This window comes from Aplidium turbinatum, chromosome 15 (genome assembly GCF_918807975.1).
Source record: "Aplidium turbinatum chromosome 15, kaAplTurb1.1, whole genome shotgun sequence".
Taxonomy (NCBI): Eukaryota; Metazoa; Chordata; class Ascidiacea; order Aplousobranchia; family Polyclinidae; genus Aplidium; species Aplidium turbinatum.
Window position 1 is genome coordinate 7,934,574 of NC_137486.1, and position 19,359 is coordinate 7,953,932.

Here is a 19,359-nt window from a genome sequence, read left to right on the forward strand (position 1 = left end):
AATCTCTACAAACTCTGTAATTAATTACTACAGCATTTATTCATTGAACGAAACAAAATTTTGAAATACGCTGTCTTGTTTGAAACATCTCTTGGGCAAAGCAGTCAGTATATTTTAAAATAGCCTAAATACATTTTAGACAATCCCACGCAGTGTATTTTTCTTGGCACTCTCTACCTTGTAGGCTAAAATTCTCTTCTCATGCATTAGCACAGGGGCGTGCAACTGTTTATCGTAATGGGCCACAACGTACAATTATAATGATGCTGAGAGCCAGTCTATCGAAAAACACATGAATTTATACGAACAACTTATTTAATAGAAAAGTACACACAATCAAGTAACACATTGAGTGAGTGATTAATGAGATGTCTGATATCTTCTCTGTCCAGATATCTTGCCAATGTCAGCTTTGACGGAAGAAGTGGCAACTCGAAGTTGACTTGACAAGTGCTCATCTGTCAGCTGATTCCTGCATTTTGTCTTGAACAGCTTTATTTTTGAAAAGAACTGCTCACAGCAGTATGTGCTTCCGAAAAGAGAGATCATTTTTCTCGCGTGATTTTCTAGATTTGTGTAATTTCCATACGCGTAGCTTCTGTAAAAAGTAAGCAAATCATTTTCATTGTAGGCTCGTTTGAGATCGACGTTTGCTTGCAGTTCTAGTATTTCTAATTGAAAGCTAGATGGAATATTCTCCACAATCAGGTCAAATGGATGAGCAAAAAGTTGACAGTCGACATTGTGTTTTCGAAAATCTTCAAAGCGAGTTTCAAATGCCGAAGTTAACTTTTCAACCATTCCAACATATTTTTCACAGTCTTGAATTTGAACGCTTCTACTTTCCAGAAAAGGAAAGTGAGTCAGGGATGCTTTGCTCAACTGAGATCGAAAGAGTTGTAGTTTTGCTTGAAATGAGGAAATATGTTAACAAATAACAACATCCTCCGATCTAACAGTGAAAAGTATTTAAAAATAATGGGCTACTTGATGAAGAATGTGCGGGCCACGTAAATGGATACCGCGGGCCGTGCTCTGGCCCGCGGCCGTATGTTGCACGCCTCTGCATTAGCATTTCATGTTTCTTTCAAGCTCATAACGAAATCAAATTGCTAATTCCATGATCTCGAAATCTAAGAAGATAAAAGAATTGTCTGTTAAACTGAAACAAATTAGAACTGTTTCATCAAACAGTGGAAACTGTTGCCTCCTAAAAAATAGTCTATCCACCAGCAAAAAATAGACCAGTTATTCAAGCAAGTGGTTATAACCTGGGTCTACAACAGCTTTGTTTTTTTTCAAGCAGTCCTATTGAGCTTATAAACAACAAAAACAAGCGAAAAATGTCATACCAGCTACTTCATTTTTCACTTTACTTCACTTTTTTTGTTTCGTCATAGATAATTTCTTGGTTATAATTGCTGTATCATGACACGAATGAATGGTGAATACGTGTTTACTCAACTCGATTTGCATAAAAAGTCCAGTGACGATCGGTGGGGGAAAGCAGTGCTTTCTTGAGCGAAAACTGCGTACAATGTAATGACTGAATTGTAGGTTTAACTTTTTATGCTTTTTATCACGTCTATTTAAACTTGAAAATTACTCTGTTCGTGACTAGATTTGCTCGTAACGCTTGTGAGTAGTCCAAATCCCCACCAAAATTAAGATTGTTAATCACTTCAAAACTTTATGGACATATGATCACGCCATAGGCTAAGCACAATTTGACTACTTTTTATCTTCGATTTGTTTTGGAAATGCTCTCAGAGCGCACAAAATTGGAAGTGTTTTTCAAATATTTTGGGGGAGGCACCTCAGACCACTCGCTGGTAGTGTTGCCTTTGTCAACACTCCTTCGGGCTTCGTTAAACGGCTTTCTTCTTCTCGGCTACTGTCTTGCTACAGCTTATTTCCAAGTTGCTTTCCTAAAGGATTACGCCACCGATAAAAACTAATAATAGGCCTAAAAATGCAATGCTTCTACGTTGCGTTATTTAAACAAAGACATAATAAGCACTAAAACTATACAAAGCATCAAATATCAATCTCAATGGAGGGTTTTTAATAGAAATTAGAAACCATCGTCTCAAAACTTCAACGCAACTCTTCACTTTCATTTTATTACGCTGAAGAGATCGGAAGATCGAAACACTGGCCACTGTCTGTAGTCACTTTTAAATGTCTTTTTAGACATTATTTTTAAAGAAAAAAAGTCAAAAGTCATGCAAATTTCACTTAGTGTGGAGCTACATGTAGGCCTACTAGAGAGGTTTTTACTGTTATTGTTTTTATTTAATTGTTGATTTATGAATATCAGTTTGTATCCTCTGTAGATCCTTCTCTTGTATCATGGGCCTATCCTGTAGATCAGAGGTGACGCCCTGCGGCCCGTCAAAAAATTTTGTGCGGCCCGCAAAACAATTTGACAATCGCTCATGCATTGATGATGGCGTATGAGCGATCTTTCCAGGCTAGATTGGAGGGCAGGAAATCTTCAGCCACTCAGCAGTCTCGTCGTCCAGGATTCTCAGACCATGCGCACCGTGTGGAGGCCGGTGGATTAGGCAGTGGTGGATGACATGGTCTGCAGTCTGTTCCGTGGCACCACACTCGCATTCTGGTGAAGGAGCCAGGCCCCACTTGTGCATGTCCGAACGAAAGCGGCCGACGCCAGTTCGCAGGCGGTTAAGCCTGACCCACGCAAGCCTTGCGAGGGACATCCCTGGTGGACGGGGATCGGCGTCGGGTATGAAGTCACGGAGCGTGGAGGTGTGATTTTGCCACTCCGTGTTCCACATGTGGCTCGTCCAGTGTGCCGCACTTAAACCAAGTTCTTCTGCGTTCTTAAGGAGTTGTTGTGCGGCAGGCACAAAGGGGCGTCTTGATTTCAACCGCTGCTTTATAGGTGGTGGTCTCTTGAGTGTTGCATGGAGGAGATGGTCGGGGTCCAAAGCGCGGCGAGCGAGAGAAATCGTGGCTCCTTTACGGCGTAGCTCAGCGGGTTGGATGCCTGCTAGGATGGGTAGGCAGTCCGTTGGAGTGGGACGCAGGCATCCAGTCACAGTACGCAGTGCGTCGTTGATGGCGGTATCAATCTGGTGGGTGTGAGAACTACGACACCAGACCGGCGCGCAGTACTCAGCGGTGGAATGAACAAGGGCTAGGGTAGCTGTACGAAGAGTTTTAGCACCAGCTCCCCAGCCGGAACCCGCCAATCGCCTCAAAAGTGCGACGCGTGTAGATAGTTTTTTGCGCAGTGACTTCAAGTGCCGGCGGTACGTGAGTGACCTGTCCAGGGTTATGCCAAGGTATGTAGGTTCGGCACAGTAGGGCAGGGGTTCCCCATCAATCTTGATGTTTATCTCACGCTGTGCCTCCCGGTTGTTAAGGTGGAAGGCCGCCGACACTGTCTTTGACTTGCTGAGCTGTAGCTTCCATTTCTGGAGGTATGCTGATAGTGTTTGCATGTCTTGGCTGAGGTTCCTCTCCACTGACTGCCAGTTTCCTGCTGAGTGCAGGAGTGCCAGGTCGTCTGCGTAAGCATATTTCCTGGAGATGGTGGTGGGCAAGTCGTAGGTGTATATGTTGAACAGGAGAGGAGCCAAGAGTGAGCCCTGTGGGATGCCGTTTTTAAGTCGGCGTAGTCTGCTTCGACGACCGCTACCGGTTGTGAGGGTAAAACTGCGGTTTTGCACAAGTTCCATCATCATATGGACCATGTGTCTGTCAGGGAGCAGACGGAGTAACTTGCAGGTAAGGCCGCTATGCCACGCGGTATCATAGGCAGCCGTGAGATCAACAAACACAGCGCCAGCCTTCTTCTTAGCCGAGAAGCTGTCCTCAATGTCTTGAGTCATAAGTGTGACCTGATCTACGGTTGATCGTCCGTGTCGAAAACCAGCTTGTTCACGGGGGAGCTGCGGATCTATTATTGGTTCGACACGGGCGTAGATGAGTCTCTCGAGGATCTTGAAGGGGATGTAGAGCAGTGAGATTGGACGGTAACTCTTCGGGTCCCCTGGGGGCTTCTTCGGTTTAGGGACTGCAACCACAAGGGCTCTTCTCCAGATTCTGGGAATTCTCAGGTGGCGCAAACAGCAGGAAAGGAAGTCTTTTAACCAGGACTTTAAGGAGATAGCAGCATGGAGTATCAACTCCGGGCATAGGTGGTCAGGGCCCGGGGCTTTACCTGGCTTTATGTGCTGGAGGGCGGCGGAAAATTCTTCCGGGGTGAACTCACCCGAGATGTTGTCCCCGTCTGGGGTTGTTACCCTCCAGAGGTCCGTCATTTCTTGCAAGACGGATCTATCTGATTCACGGTCTCTCGATTTGTATTTCCCGTTCTCCACAAGTTGTGAGGCGATGGAATTTGCTGAAACCGGACATTGTTGACGAGAGGCACGTGATCTGCCAGTTAGGTTGTTCAGTGTACTCCATGCTATGCGGCTGGAGTGCGTGAAGTCGATTGATTCAACGGCTTCTGTCCAGCGCTCCTTCCTCTTTAAGTCCAGCCTTGCCAGCAGAGCTGTGGCTGAGCTGTTGGTGTCATTGCCCTGAGGGGCGTGGAGGAAGTCGGAGTAGAGGCTTTCGCACTCCTTGACCCAGCACGGTATGTAGGTCTTTCGTCGGCCGCGGGAGATGGATTGTTTTGCCGCTGATGTTATTGCATCACAAAAGTCCTGGTAGGCTTCTTCCACGTTGTTGGTGTGAGGGGATGGGAGATACTGTGTGGCTTCATTGGTGAGGAGGCTGTAGTACTCCCAGTTAGCCATTCTGAAGTTCCATCGATTAACAGGCTTGCTCGGGACAGGCATTATGAGCGTTGGAGCCGTGATAATCGAGGGTCGATGTTGGGACCTGGGGAACTTCTCTAGCACACGTCTGTCCGGTTGGCAATTATCGGGGTCATCACTTTCGAAAGCCAGATCGGGGTTTGTACCAGTGTTCCAGCGTCCGGAGAAGAAGCTCGCTGCACCCTTGGGATCGTGCAGTAGGGTGAGGTTGTTATTGGCTGACCATGAGGCCAGGCTTTCTCCGTCGGTGTTGGTGGCGTTGTAGCCCCAGTCAACGTGGTGGCAATTAAAATCGCCAGCATAGAGGCTGGGTTGGGGGAACACTGGGATGGCTATTGGTGTTAAGCGTGAGGGTGGTGGCTTATAGACATTGATGATGTGATAGCCTGATATGTCTATGCATAACCACTCTATCTCCGACTGGGCACTGGATTGGTCTATTGGCGTCCAGCTCAGTTGCTCATGGACAAACGTGGCGAGGCCGTGTTTCCTGCTGATGGTTGCGCCTGCGAGTGTAAAGTTGGGTAATACCAACTTATCCACAGATGTGCAGTGGGTCTCCTGGAGGAGAATAACGAGGGCCTGATGTTTTGTGGCCAGATACTCGATGATGCTGAGCTTGCTGGCCGTAATGCCCTCGGTGTTCAGCTGCAGTACGGTGGGTCGTCGGTATTTTCGACAGAGGAGCTGCCGCGCCCTGAGAAGGGCGTTTCTCTATCCACCCTGGGCTGAACCTGGGCCTGGTTTGCTCGAGTGTGACAAGCTTCGTTTCGCATTTCTCATTTCCCATTTCTCATTTCGTTTCGCTCATGCAATAAAGACATCTTAAAGCTGTTTAATGACTTAAATGTACAACTTCAAGGGCCAGATCAACTGTTGCACTCGATGTTTTTCAAGGTCAAATCTTTCATGTCAATGCTGAGCCTTTGGGGAAATCAGTTGAAAGATAACAATTGCAAGCATTTTCCCACACTGAAAAAACACAATCCAACTTCATGTACTCAATACCCTTTGGAATGTTCAAGCCTTTTGGAAAATTTTAATGTTAGATTTCAGGATATCAAAAGCGAAGACCTGGAGCTTGATGTCTTTTTTATCCCCTTCAATGTTATTAACTGCTTGTTTTTTTTTATCCCCTTCAATACCTGCTTCTGCAGCCTATGAGCTCCAACTGAACTCATAAAACTACAGAGTGATGACACGCTAAAAGCGATGTATGTGAACAAGCAGTTGCTTGAATTTTATCGTGTATGTTTATCAAAAGAAGAGATTCCAAACTTGAGAGCTCACGCTCTCAAATGGTCATCTGTTTTTGGCAGCACGTAGGCCTACCTATGCGAACAGTTCTTTTCTAAAACGCACTTGACAAAAAGTCGTTACAGGTCGAGGCTGACAGATGAAAATCTTAGTATGCAGTTGAGAGTTGCCACATCGTCTGTACGACCTAATATTGAACCCTTACTCGCTTAGTCAAGCAAAAAACTTTCCAAAAATCTCACTAAGCAAAAAAAAATTCAATGCTTCAACGTTATTTTTTAATATTCTATGCTTCAGCTGTATGATTCGCATGGGCTTTTGTTTGTTTTTTGAAAAAGAAATTCTGTTAACTGATTTGTTGTTTCGGAGCATAATGGTCGAAGCATTTAGTCAACTTGAGCAAAAAGGATAGAGCCAAAAAATAAAGAAATCATACTCATATGAAAGCAAACGCTTTGAAAATTAAACTGTCTTCCTTATCAGTGCAAGTAGGCCTACTGTTGCTCTATCCTTTTTGCTCAAGTTGATTTGTTTTTATTTTTTACTGTTGTATGTTTCGATTCTGCGTAAGATAATTTCAACTGTGTGGGTTTTATTACTTTCATCTGCCGTTTGTTACTTTTCATGAATAATATCTTGAGTCGCTTCTAAAAGATTTCATAGTAGGTTTTGATTAAAAAGTTTGTGGCCCAATAACTCATGTGTAATTGACACAGTAGCCCGCGACCGCAAAAAGGTTCGTCACCCCTGCTATAGATGTTTGCTGGTACACCCCTTTATTTTCTATGAATCTTAATACTTATATGCGGCACTCGTATCTAATCTCTTGTATTGTAGATCCATCTCAGATGATTGTTATGTCCCAGCTTAGTGACAAATTCCTGTCGTTTTCTCAAGTTTTTATTTTTAAATACAACACCCCATTCCGTTCAGTGTAGCGGTGGAGTAGAAAGATCTTTCTCCGTTGGAAAAGACGTGCTGAAACCAGATGGGGCAGGACTCAGCGACTCGCATTTTGAAATGTTCGAATTTTTAAAAGATGCGTAACAATAAATTTTACATATAACAGAACGTGTTTTCTATAACATCAAAATGGCAGTGCAAACGAATAATATCATTCATTTTCAAGGTCATTTTGACGTCTCAAAGTGCTTCCTGTTATTCTGTGTTAGTTTTAGTTAAGAAAAAACTAGCGGTAGCGGGCACTATTTTATTCCGAGTAGCGGTAGCGCGCTACTTTTACAGTATCGGATACTCACCTTTGATTAAATCAACCTACTTCTATCGAGTCTTCTAAATTTGCTTGATATACCACAGATCAACAGATTCTTTTGCGACGGAGTTGTATATTGAAAGGTCCCACTTGCTGCATTAGGTTGTAAACTGAGAGCACACAAGAAAATGGTCTTCTGTTTGGGGCTTGGTGCCAAAGATAGACCTACATGTAACTGAGCCCGTGTTGTAGCTTTCGAATTGCTGCTTCCATTGCTTGAGCCTTGTTTCTTCATTTGTTGAGATTACAGACCTTTTTCTCGGACGTTCGAGTTTTGCATGTTTCGTTTGAGACAGTTTATTTCTTTGACATTTCCAACAGCTGTTATGTTGGCTTTATCCGATATTACAATAGATATCACTCATCAGTAGGATTTGCAATAGACATCACTTTCTAACCGTATTTTTGTTTATAAAAAAGTTGGAACTACTGCTCATAGATCGTTGTTAATCACTGCCTACGCTTTAGGTGACATACCCAAAAAGCAATCATTACGTAAGTACACAACGGTGATGAGGAAGAATTCAAAGCCTGACCTCACTGAGTCATGGTTTCGCAGGCTTTTGAAAAGCTAAACATCTTTTATTAAAATGTAGTTAGTTTTCTAAACAATAATTAGCAATTGAAGCGTTTAGAACGAAAAGTGACTAAGTCACATTTTCACTCGAATTGAGTTAAGTACAAAAACGTATTGCTTTCATTGTCCTTTGTCACCAGACACAAAAATATTTTGGTATAAAGGTTGCTAAGCCATCATTTTCGAATACAGGTTTTGAGCGGAAAGGTAATTTTTTCTTCTAAAAGTAGCTAAGTCCGTTCTGACCAATAGCGTCGAGTCATTTAACCACGTGACATGATTTTTATTTTGCTTTTTGATGGGGTTCCATTTTAGAGGATATAAAGTCATTAGCTGGTTACCGGTTATTTAGACTGGGACACTGCCTCTGGTTTAGTTAGGGTAGGTGAAGGATTAGGATCATTGGTAGTGTTAAAAACGGTAGTGTTTTTATCAGCTTTTAATTGTAGATATTTTGCAAATAAGTGATCAAATACCGGTAGTATTTATAGGCCTACTGCTTTCGAATCAAATTCAGCAGTCCACAGGTCCAGTTTGCAAGAAGTTTAGCAGTGCATACTTCAATATTCATGGGACATGATTAGGCTATTCGATGGAGTGTTGGTGCCAGCAGATAACGAAATGAAGTACACTTAGCCTAACCTAAGATTAAGTAGCCTATTAGATTGGACTATTATTTTATTCTGTAAAGGTCCTAACCTATCTACCAGTCTTCTTTACTTCTATACTAGCCTACACTACTAATGAAGGGAAGAAGGTTTTGAGAGTGTACCCAATTATTATTATGTAGTCTCGTAGGCCTAACCCAATTATTATTCTACTGTACATTGCCAATGAAGGTGAGGAAGTCTCTGTACTTTACCTGTTTTTTTTATCCCATTAATTACCAGTAACAGTTTATTATGTGCTACTAGCCTAATTTTTTCAAGATATTTCTAACCCAAAATAATTCTTTGCAGATTATTCCAATGTCATATTAGTACGAGGTTTGAACAAATACATTGAAATAGCTTACTTTGCAGTAGTATCTGGAGTAAGAGATGGCAAATTCTGTTAGGCTTATAGAACACTTAAAAGTGCTTAAGTCCATCATTTGTGTCTGTGCCTAAGTCCAGCAATTTTGAAGAAAAGTGCTTAAGTCCAAAAAAGAATATTATCAATATTTTTTGACAAGTTCAACTAAAAAATCAATTAATAGTGCAATCAGAACTAGGTAGGGGTTGTAGACATTGACATATGGTAAAAACAAAAAATCTTTTAAATCTTGATTTTACAATGCAATTGAAAACTGTACATGTCAATATCTCTTTAGTAGTATTTTGTGACTTAGTCACTTTTCGTTCTAAACGCTTCAATTAGTAAGCAGTGGCTATACACGACTCTGTTTCCATTTCATGCTGATATCTTTTGTTATCACAGCAACTGGTAAATAAAAACTGAATGAGAAAATTAAACAAAGGATCAATACATTCACGTTGAAACTAACACTAAGCATAAGGAAAAAATATCATTGAACACACATAACAGAATCACAAAAAAATTTCGTTTCACTTACACCGTGCAGAACACATTTTGTATTGACGACTAATTTAGTGTAGAAAGCAAGTGTTTGATGTTACAAACAAATGACATTAATCATTGCTAGATGTCAAACATTATGATGGTAACATTAAAATGAAAAACAGTTGCACAATGTAGATATGTCATAGTTAACCGCGCAAAAATTCATTTTCAAAATAATTTGTTCAACCATCACTGCACAATAAAAATCATTCCTTGATCCTACACTTTTCCAAGTACTGTTTCCTTTAAATAAAGGTCTAATTGTAAATAGCAACTCCGAGCGGCGTTCATGCCACATCTTTATCAGGAATAAGGTTCATTCCAATATTCAAGTCATTGAGATCAAAAATTTCACTTGAACACCAAATCCAGAAAAAAGATTATTCTTGCAAATATTGCAAATAATATGCAAACATAACTCGGCTGTGTTGTTCTTATCCAACACTTCAAACACATTAAAAACAAACATCACTTTGTACAAAAACGAAACTAGGCACAGGATGAGTTTCACTGCCATACGAAGTTAATGCTTGAAGCCTACCTCGTAACTTCGATCAAATATGTGACCTTCCCTAATCCATCACACTGCATAGAATTATGTAAAAACATGTATATTGTTTTCTTGGTTATTGTAATTACAAAACCAATTATCTATTTAAGTCGTGAGAAATGGATAATGCAGCAGTAGAGCTTAAGCTTCAGTGTGGCAGTAGCAAAGAAACTGGGGTGACAACTTAAAGAATCGTTGATGAAGTGGATATTATTGTAACTTTAACAATTCATTGCCAAACATTAAGTAATTTATCAGCAGATTGGGCAATGGCAATTTTGACACATCAACTAAGTTATGGTGCTTGACAACAATAACAGTGCGAATGGTGCATCTACAGAATTGCATTAAAGATGGAACGACATTAATGATCGCAGATGTCGGATGCAAAGCGTCTTCGGATTTAAACTTGACGAAGGAATTGAATAATAGATTTTATGTTGAAACAGAGCGCCTCGTTGTAATTTGTTTCCATTCGTTTTAAACAGAACATTTATAATTTCACAAAAGTAGATATTTGAGGATCACAATCATGAGTAGTTTTGAATGGACAGTTGTAAACAGTCATCTCAAAAACACCATATTTCACATAAAGTTGTAACACACTTGAATAATTTGCATTGTCTTTCAGTATTGTTTTCCAAACAATGGAAAGTTTAGAAATAGGTTGAATGTCAGCACCATTTTTTAAAAAAATTTTCAACACTTGAATGGTCTTTTCACCATAAGGGTGATGACTATAAGAAATATACTTGATGCGATTTTCCATAATATTTTTATACTAGAGAGATGATGATGATGATGCGTACGTCAAATCTTGTCAAAGCGAAGAATTGGCTCGCCATTAACATCGTAGCCTTTATTTAATAAGATTTCCAACTGTGTGGTTGCACATACTCAACAGTTGACAAAATTGGTAAAATATAACATTCAGGCATCAATTTAGTTGTATCAGATATGTCAATAAAAAAACGTAAAGTGTCAATGTGACCCATTTCAGCAGCAATGTTAATTGGCATACTATAGCTATTATAGCAAGTGTGGTGAATCAATTTTGACTTTTTTGTATAGAGGTGCTGATCAGCACCATGGTCTACCAGATACTTAATGACATTTACATCCTCCATATTTTCTGTAGCTATATGCAGAACGCTGAAACCCGCTTTATCACAGGAATTGACATCACATTCATTTTGTACGAACAATTTAATGATATTAAAGTGTTTTTTCATTGGATCATAGCAAACCATACAAATAAGCAGGTTGTTCGTAAGCTTTTTTGCTTCCTTATCTGCTCCAGCAGAGAGCACCAGCTGTATGCTTTCTAATTGGCCTTTCAGAACTGCCACATGAAAAAGAGGAAGATTGTTTTTATTTTTCATTTACAAGAAAAGGGAATTTATCAAGAAGAATAGAAAGCACTGAAGGATGAGCCACACTCCCACTTAAAGCAGCATTGGAATCTTCAGTACTTTCTGTATATAGATCAACAAAAACTTTGACAATTCTAACGTGTCCATTACTTGCAGCCAATGCAAAAGGATTTTCATCTTTATAAAGTGAAGGCCAGATTTCCAAAGGATTGTCTTCATTGTTTTGAGCAGCTTTTAACCATGCTTTTACACAATCTGTATGTCCTTTATTTGCAGCTTCGTGAATAGGGAACCACCCTCTGTAGCTTTTGATAGAATAATCTTCACCTTCTTCAAGAAGTTTTTCTACACTTTCAGGTTTCCATATGATGCAGCCAAGCCAACAGGAGAGCATTTGTCATGGTATTGATCAATAAAATAATCCATTAATGCTCAGTTCAATAAATGGTTTAGTTCAATGTTTTAGAAACACTTTTGATTACTGCAACAATAGTAATAATAATAACATTCAATCCACTGTGCAGTGAAGATTAGAGCAATATATTTTCACTTTATTATAAATCAACGAATTAGGAAATCAAATCAATGATGTCCGAAATAATTTGGAGCAGCACAAAATTATGAAAACAAAATTTCTTTTCAACTCCAATCAACACACGTAAGTAAGATAGTGGTCACAGCGGTAGACCATAATCTCTTCGTGGGAAAATTGTAACGTAAGATTCCCGAATCCGTTCGTCTGTATGTAATGACCGAAAAACAAACACTCTTTTGAAACGTCTTTTCAAAAAGTGTATTCCTGTAAAATTAGCCCGCGGCTATCGAAAATGGGACGCAACACCGTACGCCTCTAAAAACTGTCACTACAATACAAACTACTTAGATAAAGACGGAATTTTTGTCCAGCTAGCAAGCACTAAGCCAACAGTTAAATATGCGACTGACTTCCAACAAACAATTTTACAAATGACCAGAATAGATATCAATATCTCAAACTCACGTACGCAGTACTGTGACGCAATAATGAAAGACAATTATGAAGTCATTCAAACAGGTGTTCAAAGCGGCTGATGCAATATTTTATCAGTCTAGGAACAATGAGCCAAGATTGCATCATTTTTTAGGAAAAGTTCCATGACGTGATACGATAAGATTCAATAGACCATATCGGTTTTTATATGACGTTTGATTAGGTGAACCATTGTCGGGAACATAGCGGCCGCTAGTTATAACAGTCTGACATGGCATAACTAAAAAAGAATTGACGACAATTGTGAGCCAATGAATAAAACACATGATACACAAATTGTTTGAATCACTCACGTTTAAGTTAATACGCAAATACAAAGGGCATGCAAAGAATGAACAACAATAAGAATAAACACGACGATACATGAAATTGGTACCATAGGTAGTAGGTACACGCAAAAATGACGCTATATACAATGGTTGCGATAATAACCGACTGTTCTGGGCTCAGACAAGTGTCGGCCACCGCAGACAAAACCAGGCTCAAACCCTACCACTTAGGTGTTCTTTACGGGGGCGAGGCACGAAATATCCCTCAACACGTAGTCTACTTTCACTTTCCCTGTACTCTCATCATAGTTGCAGACGGCAACTTTAGCTCTACCAACCACATGCTTCCCTTTCCTAATTTGTGGAACTACCTCATGCACCCTTCCAAGTTGATACTTCCCACGTTTACCAATGTCTTGGAGAGAACCTACCACTACAAGTTGACCAGGCTCCAAATTCTCGGCCATTTTTAGTCATTTTTTCCGGCCCTGAAGACCTGGCAAGTAAAAATCTATCCATTTACTCCAAAACTGCTGAGAAAGTGACAAATTGAACCGATAATCCCTTCTTAATTGGTCACGAATCACGATCATGTGGTTGCCTAACAGCACAGTATGGGTCTAAGTATGGGGTCAAAAGTGAGGCAGGGGTGATGACAGTAAAATCCCTAGGGTCGTCATTCAAAGGTACCAAAGGGCGTTCGTTCACGATCCGAACGGCACTGCCTGTGTACGTAAGCAGTTCAATAAAGTTGAGCTTACGTATTGAAGAGTCCAAAATGTGAAAAAAGTACTTGGTCATATCGGCCACGAAACCAAACCTACCAAGCCGGAATCTGGCCAAGAGATCTGCCAGAGGGTTTAACAAGTCAGGACCCGAAAACATTACATCATTAACACAAGTACCTCTCAATTCAGACTTGCCATCGTAAACAATGCGCTTTTTTAATTGTGACGTTACAAAGTATGGTAAATACCATTCAAATCCCTTGACATTTCCTGCTTCACCAGCACGCTCAATATAGCCATTAGATTTAAGATCTTTCATGGTGTCAGTAAGGAAATCACGAAGTTCGGGTTGTTTTAAAGCTTTCTTCCTTAAAGCAGCAGCTCTATCTGACGCCAACACAAAATTGTTAGGTAGATCAATATCTTCCTTCAACGGAACAGGTATCTCAAATCGACCATCTTTCAACTCAATATTCGGTTCAACAAGTTCTCCAGCCAAAATGTCAGTGCGAGACAATTCACAGGTTTCATTTTGCAAGGTCAAATCCTGAATGACTTTATTCAGGTCTGCTATTTCCATATCACGAGACTCAATTTTACGCTGAAAGCCAGAGATGACATCCGACTCTGAAGACGTCTGTACTCTGCACACGTTAGCAACGCTTTCATCTAAGGATGACTTACCACCACAAGCCAACCAACCGAGAGGAGTGAGCAAAGCATGTGGTTCACTACGATTCTCACCAACACGCTCTTCTTTTGCCCACATCAAATAAGCGTTGTCGTTGCCAATCAGTACATCTACAGTACTGCAATCATTCAAATGAAACATATTCACGTCATGAAAATGACGGAAACCATTTAAATCTTGTTTATGCGGTAAAGTTTTAACATCATCAGCCCAAGCTGGGTTAACCACCGAGGTTATATCACAAAACAGTTCATCTGTCTCTAACGACTGGATGTTGAGTTTGACAAGGTCAGCACAAGTAGCTTTCTGACCAGCCAGGGTATCCATTTTAAACGACGCTTTATCGTACGGTTTAAGATCAAGTTCACACACCAAATCACTCGAAACAAACGTCAACTGCGAACCAGGATCATGCTGACAATACACCAACTTCGATTTGCCAGTCATTGGATTCAAAACACGAGCAGCAGTAACGCGGTTAAAGGCTGCTTTAACATTTCCAATCTTAACATTACGCACAGGAACTCTGGCACCAGCATCATCTTTGCCGATCGAATCCAGAGAATCACGTGACGTCACATAAAAATCATGCAGAAGAAAATAGTGTTTCCAATCGTTGTTAGGCCCACACTTACGACAGTTATTTGCATGAACGCAATCCCTAACCATATGCTGGCGCAAACAATTCAAGCATTTGCCAGCTTTCACAATGACATCTCTCCGATCTTTAGGTGTCAAGCGCAAAAATTCTTTACAATTAGACAAAAAATGATATTCAACTTGACCACGTGACGAACAATAAAAACATGCCGGTATGTCTCTACGTCTGGCCACACCACCGCGCGGTGCGCCAACAGCAGTCGAGTACTGCGAACTCCCTGAAATCACATTATCATGGGGTTTTACCGACGTCTGCCTAAGCGGACATGAAGGCAATTTTCCTTTGCCAAACTTTTTAAAATGCTGCGACTCACCAGAATCGCCCATTAGCATAATGCTAAAATCAGTCGACTTGCGCGTTTCCTCCCGTACTAAAAATTCAAACAAACTCTGAAAAGTAGGCTCATCAGTACCACCATACTGATCACCTAAAAAGTCAAGATAACGCTGCTTAGCGTCAAACGGGAGTCGCTTAGCCAAATCCAAAACAAAACGTCCTTCTAATTTATCACGCTGATCATAAGCTTGCGCGTAAAGCAGACACTGCGACAATTCATCTTTAAACTCTTTCAAATCACTGGAAGAGATCAAAGTCAATTTGCTACCATAGCGATACTTTCTAATTTCTGGTTTGGCAAAAAGACCTCCACGAATTCCAAAACGTTGAGACAAGCGAGCTAACGACATTTCTATCCTGTCTTCCTCTGACAAGCCAGGAGTGTCAGAAACCAAATTAGCAATCGTTTGCGCAGCTGTCCTAACACAAGCTGCTTGTAACAAAGTCAAACGAGTTCCTTTAAAGGGTGAAGCTGCCATTAAGGCAGTAACACGATTTTTAAAGAAGATAAATGGCATATTATTACCATCGTAACCAATCAAGGCCGCCTTATCGAAAAACGTCCTACTATTTTGGTATTCAAAAAAGCAATCCTGTTGTTGAGAACTCGATTTAGCGGGAGAAGACAAACTATATCCCTTAAGGGGCTGAGTGGGCTCAGTCACATGCACAGCCCGATCACGATCCTTACACAAGTTAAAATCAGGAGACGCGATACCCCTCTCACAACCACCCAAATTACGTGTAGCTGGGCGATCAAAAACTAGCGGCGCAGAAAACTGTGAAGGAGGCAAAACATTACTGCTAATGGCAGCCCCGTGACCTGTACGCTCTGGGGGAGGAGTTCGGTTATAATTTGCAGGCCTTGGCTCTAGAGCCTTCGTAAGACCCTTAGCCGCGGCCCCGAGACCTCCTGAAACAGCTTGAAAACGTGTGGATTGCACTGGTCCACTTACAGATTGAACAGGCGTCTGGAAAAGGTTATGTAAATTTAACCGCGATTGATGTTCACTTCTGGAATGCCTAGAAGAGCCCTTCTTAGAGCTACGCCGGGAGCCCGCCTCTGATTGATATTCAGCTAAAACTACCTCTTTACGTTGTTCAGCTCTCAACTGAGCGTCTTTGAGTGCAAACTCAGCAGCTCTAGCTTCGGCTCTCGCGTCGGCCTCAGCTCTCGCTTCAGCCTCTGCTCGTGCGGCCTCAGCAGCTCTCGCGTCGGCCTCAGCTCTTGCGGCAGCCTCAGCTCGTATGGCCTCAGCTCGTATGGCCTCAGCAGCTCTTGCTTCGGCCTCAGCTTGGATCTGGAGCTCCTCTCGTCTTAGCTGCAGGTTAATTTGTGCAATTATCCGAGACGAACTCGTAGACATCCTAGTGCTTACATTTGAGGCGCTATCCTCAGGATGTATGTCAGCATCCAACATATCTGAGAACTCACTTACCTTTTGTTCAAAGTTATTTTTTAACGAGTTAAATTCGGGGTCTACATTATCATGAAGTTCTGCCAAGATTGCAGAGTTAAAAATTTTACTCAAAAGAGCATGGAAATGCTGTAATTCCTCTTCTAAAGTAGATAACTTAGATCTAAAAATTAACAGTTCCTGCTTATCACTCAAAGAACCTAGGGCTACAGAAAGTTCCCCAATTTGAGTCAAAATATCCCTTCTAAGATGCCGGGCCTCTCGAACTGACTTAGCCTCATCGTTACTGGGTCCCTCCCCAGAATGGCCTGCCCAACCGCAAAGAACACCATCAGGCTTAAACTCAGTCGAGTCGACGGCGGTCGAGTCCCTGTCGCCACCGAGTGTAGACATATTAAATGTTGGGGCTAAATTTAACAATTAAAAAATTAAGTTACAGAAACACACAAAATTAAGTTATAAAAAACTTAACTCCAAAGACCGTAAAAATACAAAACGAATTTAAATGCACAATACCGTAGTTGTACGGGTATATGAAGTTCTAAAGTCCACAAAACTTGCTTGGATTCGTTCACTTGAATCTTCAAGCACAGATGGATTGTCTTTAATCTTCTTTCTTGCCAATAAATGTCAATGTTGTTTTTTCTTCAGAACCAACAAAGAAACGCCTTTAATTTTTAGCTTGAAGCTCTTCAGTACCAACTGAGAAGAAAAGTCTCTAATTTTCTTGTGCTTTAATTCTTCTGCAACAACTGAGAAGAAAACGGCTTTAATCTTTTGCTTCTGTAGACTACCAACCAACAAAATCTTCTTTTATTATTTCTTTGCTTCTGTAGCCTACCAACCAACAATTTCGTCTTTATTTTTTTTGCTGCAGTACCAAACACTAGACAGAGTAAAGTCTTTTATTATTTATTGCTTTAAGTGCTTCTTGGCCTACCAACTAACAAGAACTCGTCTTTTATTTTTTTTGTTGCAGTACCAAACACTAGACAGAGTAAAGTCTTTTATTATTTCTTGCTTCAAGTTCTTCTTGGCCTACCAGCTAACAAGCCACGTCTTTATTTTTTTTGTGCTTCTGAAGTCTTCTGCACTAGCTGACAACAAACACGTCTTTATTTTTTTTGGTCACAGCGGTAAACCATAATCTCTTCGTGGGAAAATTGTAACGTAAGATTCCCGAATCCGTTCGTCTGTATGTAATGACCGAAAAACAAACACTCTTTTGAAACGTCTTTTCAAAAAGTGTATTCCTGTAAAATTAGCCCGCGGCTATCGAAAATGGGACGCAACACCGTACGCCTCTAAAAACTGTCACTACAATACAAACTACTTAGATAAAGACGGAATTTTTGTTCAGCTAGCAAGCACTAAGCCAACAGTTAAATATGCGACTGACTTCCAACAAACAATTTTACGAATGACCAGAATAGATATCAATATCTCAAACTCACGTACGCAGTACTGTGACGCAATAATGAAAGACAATTATGAAGTCATTCAAACAGGTGTTCAAAGCGGCTGATGCAATATTTTATCAGTCTAGGAACAATGAGCCAAGATTGCATCATTTTTTAGGAAAAGTTCCATGACGTGATACGATAAGATTCAATAGACCGTATCGGTTTTTATTATGACGTTTGATTAGGTGAACCATTGTCGGGAACAGATAGAAGGTAACATTGGCAAGATTTTTACACCAAAATTGATGTTTTTGTTCTGGCGCGTGATGAAACCATGTCATCATATATTTTACCCCTATGGACATCTGGCTAATTCACAAAATTGATATTAGATCAATTTCATTCAGCATTAGATCAATCAGTAAAAGTAAAGTCAATCTGGTAAAATTCTATCAATCTGGATTTGATAAAGTTACAGCAAAATATGATTAAAAGACGGTATTGATGTCAGGTTTGACTTTGGACATTCAAAAGCTGCATTGCAAACTGTCACCTTACTTTGGGCAAGAAGAGGAACAAGTATGGGCTCTTATTAAACATAATGTGGGATTGATAAGGTGTGCCAGTTTAGTTTCATTCCAGGAAATGTTTAATTGATGTGATGCATCTCGGGATGTACGGTAGAATGCACAGACTTGGGTTTTATTGGAGTTGACATGCAGGTGGTTGTCCGTGCAGTATGTTGTCAGCCCATCCAGAGCATCACTGAGTAAAACTGGTGCAAATCTTTGATGAGACACTGGGGGTATTCCATGGGGAGCACAAGTTGCAAATGCGGACAGGAGCAAATTATGCAACATCTACTCGAATGCCCTGACCTAAAAGCAAGGTGCTCTGCACAAGATTTGGCCGAGTTCAACGGTAAAGCATGATCTTGTGTGATGCTCTGGGCTACAGCCTTGTGACACACAATGCAGAAGAAGATAAAGCAATTATTACTTGTAGTCTCCATTTTTTTAAATTTATTTCAATTGCTAAATTTACAACCTAATCATTGATAGACAACATAAAATGAAAAAAACACTAACTGCAATACTTAGTGATTTTTGTGAAAACAATGAGGTAGGAATTCGACTGCTGCACAGATGTACTACAACAATCAACGTATACATGGGTTGTTAATCTCTGTCTGTGCTTTATGAGACAGAGATTAACTTTATCAAACGACAATTGTTACGTTAATTCGCAACGGCGACGTGGAAGAGTTCAAACCTTGACTTCGCTGAGTCATGGTTTGACAAGATTTTGAAAAGCTAAACTGCTTTCATTAAAATGTAAGTTATTCTAAACAATAGGTAGCAATTACAATACATGTTAGTTAATACATACACGTTAAAACTAACACTGGGCATAAGGAAACAGTGTATTAACACA

At 40.6% G+C, this 19,359-nt stretch overlaps 1 protein-coding gene across 1 annotated transcript; it reads right to left on the reverse strand.

Annotated features, from left to right (window-relative positions):
- Nucleotides 1-360: 360 nt before the first annotated feature.
- LOC145783922 (general transcription factor II-I repeat domain-containing protein 2B-like) lies at nucleotides 361-801 on the reverse strand. The gene has a single exon (XM_082595684.1). It carries the CDS (start codon nucleotides 799-801, stop codon nucleotides 361-363), a length of 441 nt encoding a protein of 146 aa, XP_082451810.1.
- Between the last annotated feature and the right edge of the window lie 18,558 nt (nucleotides 802-19,359).

Bases quoted from the DNA above. Each gene is read 5' to 3' on its own strand.
- LOC145783922 (XM_082595684.1), bottom strand. From the start codon at position 801: ATGGTTGAAAAGTTAACTTCGGCATTTGAAACTCGCTTTGAAGATTTT.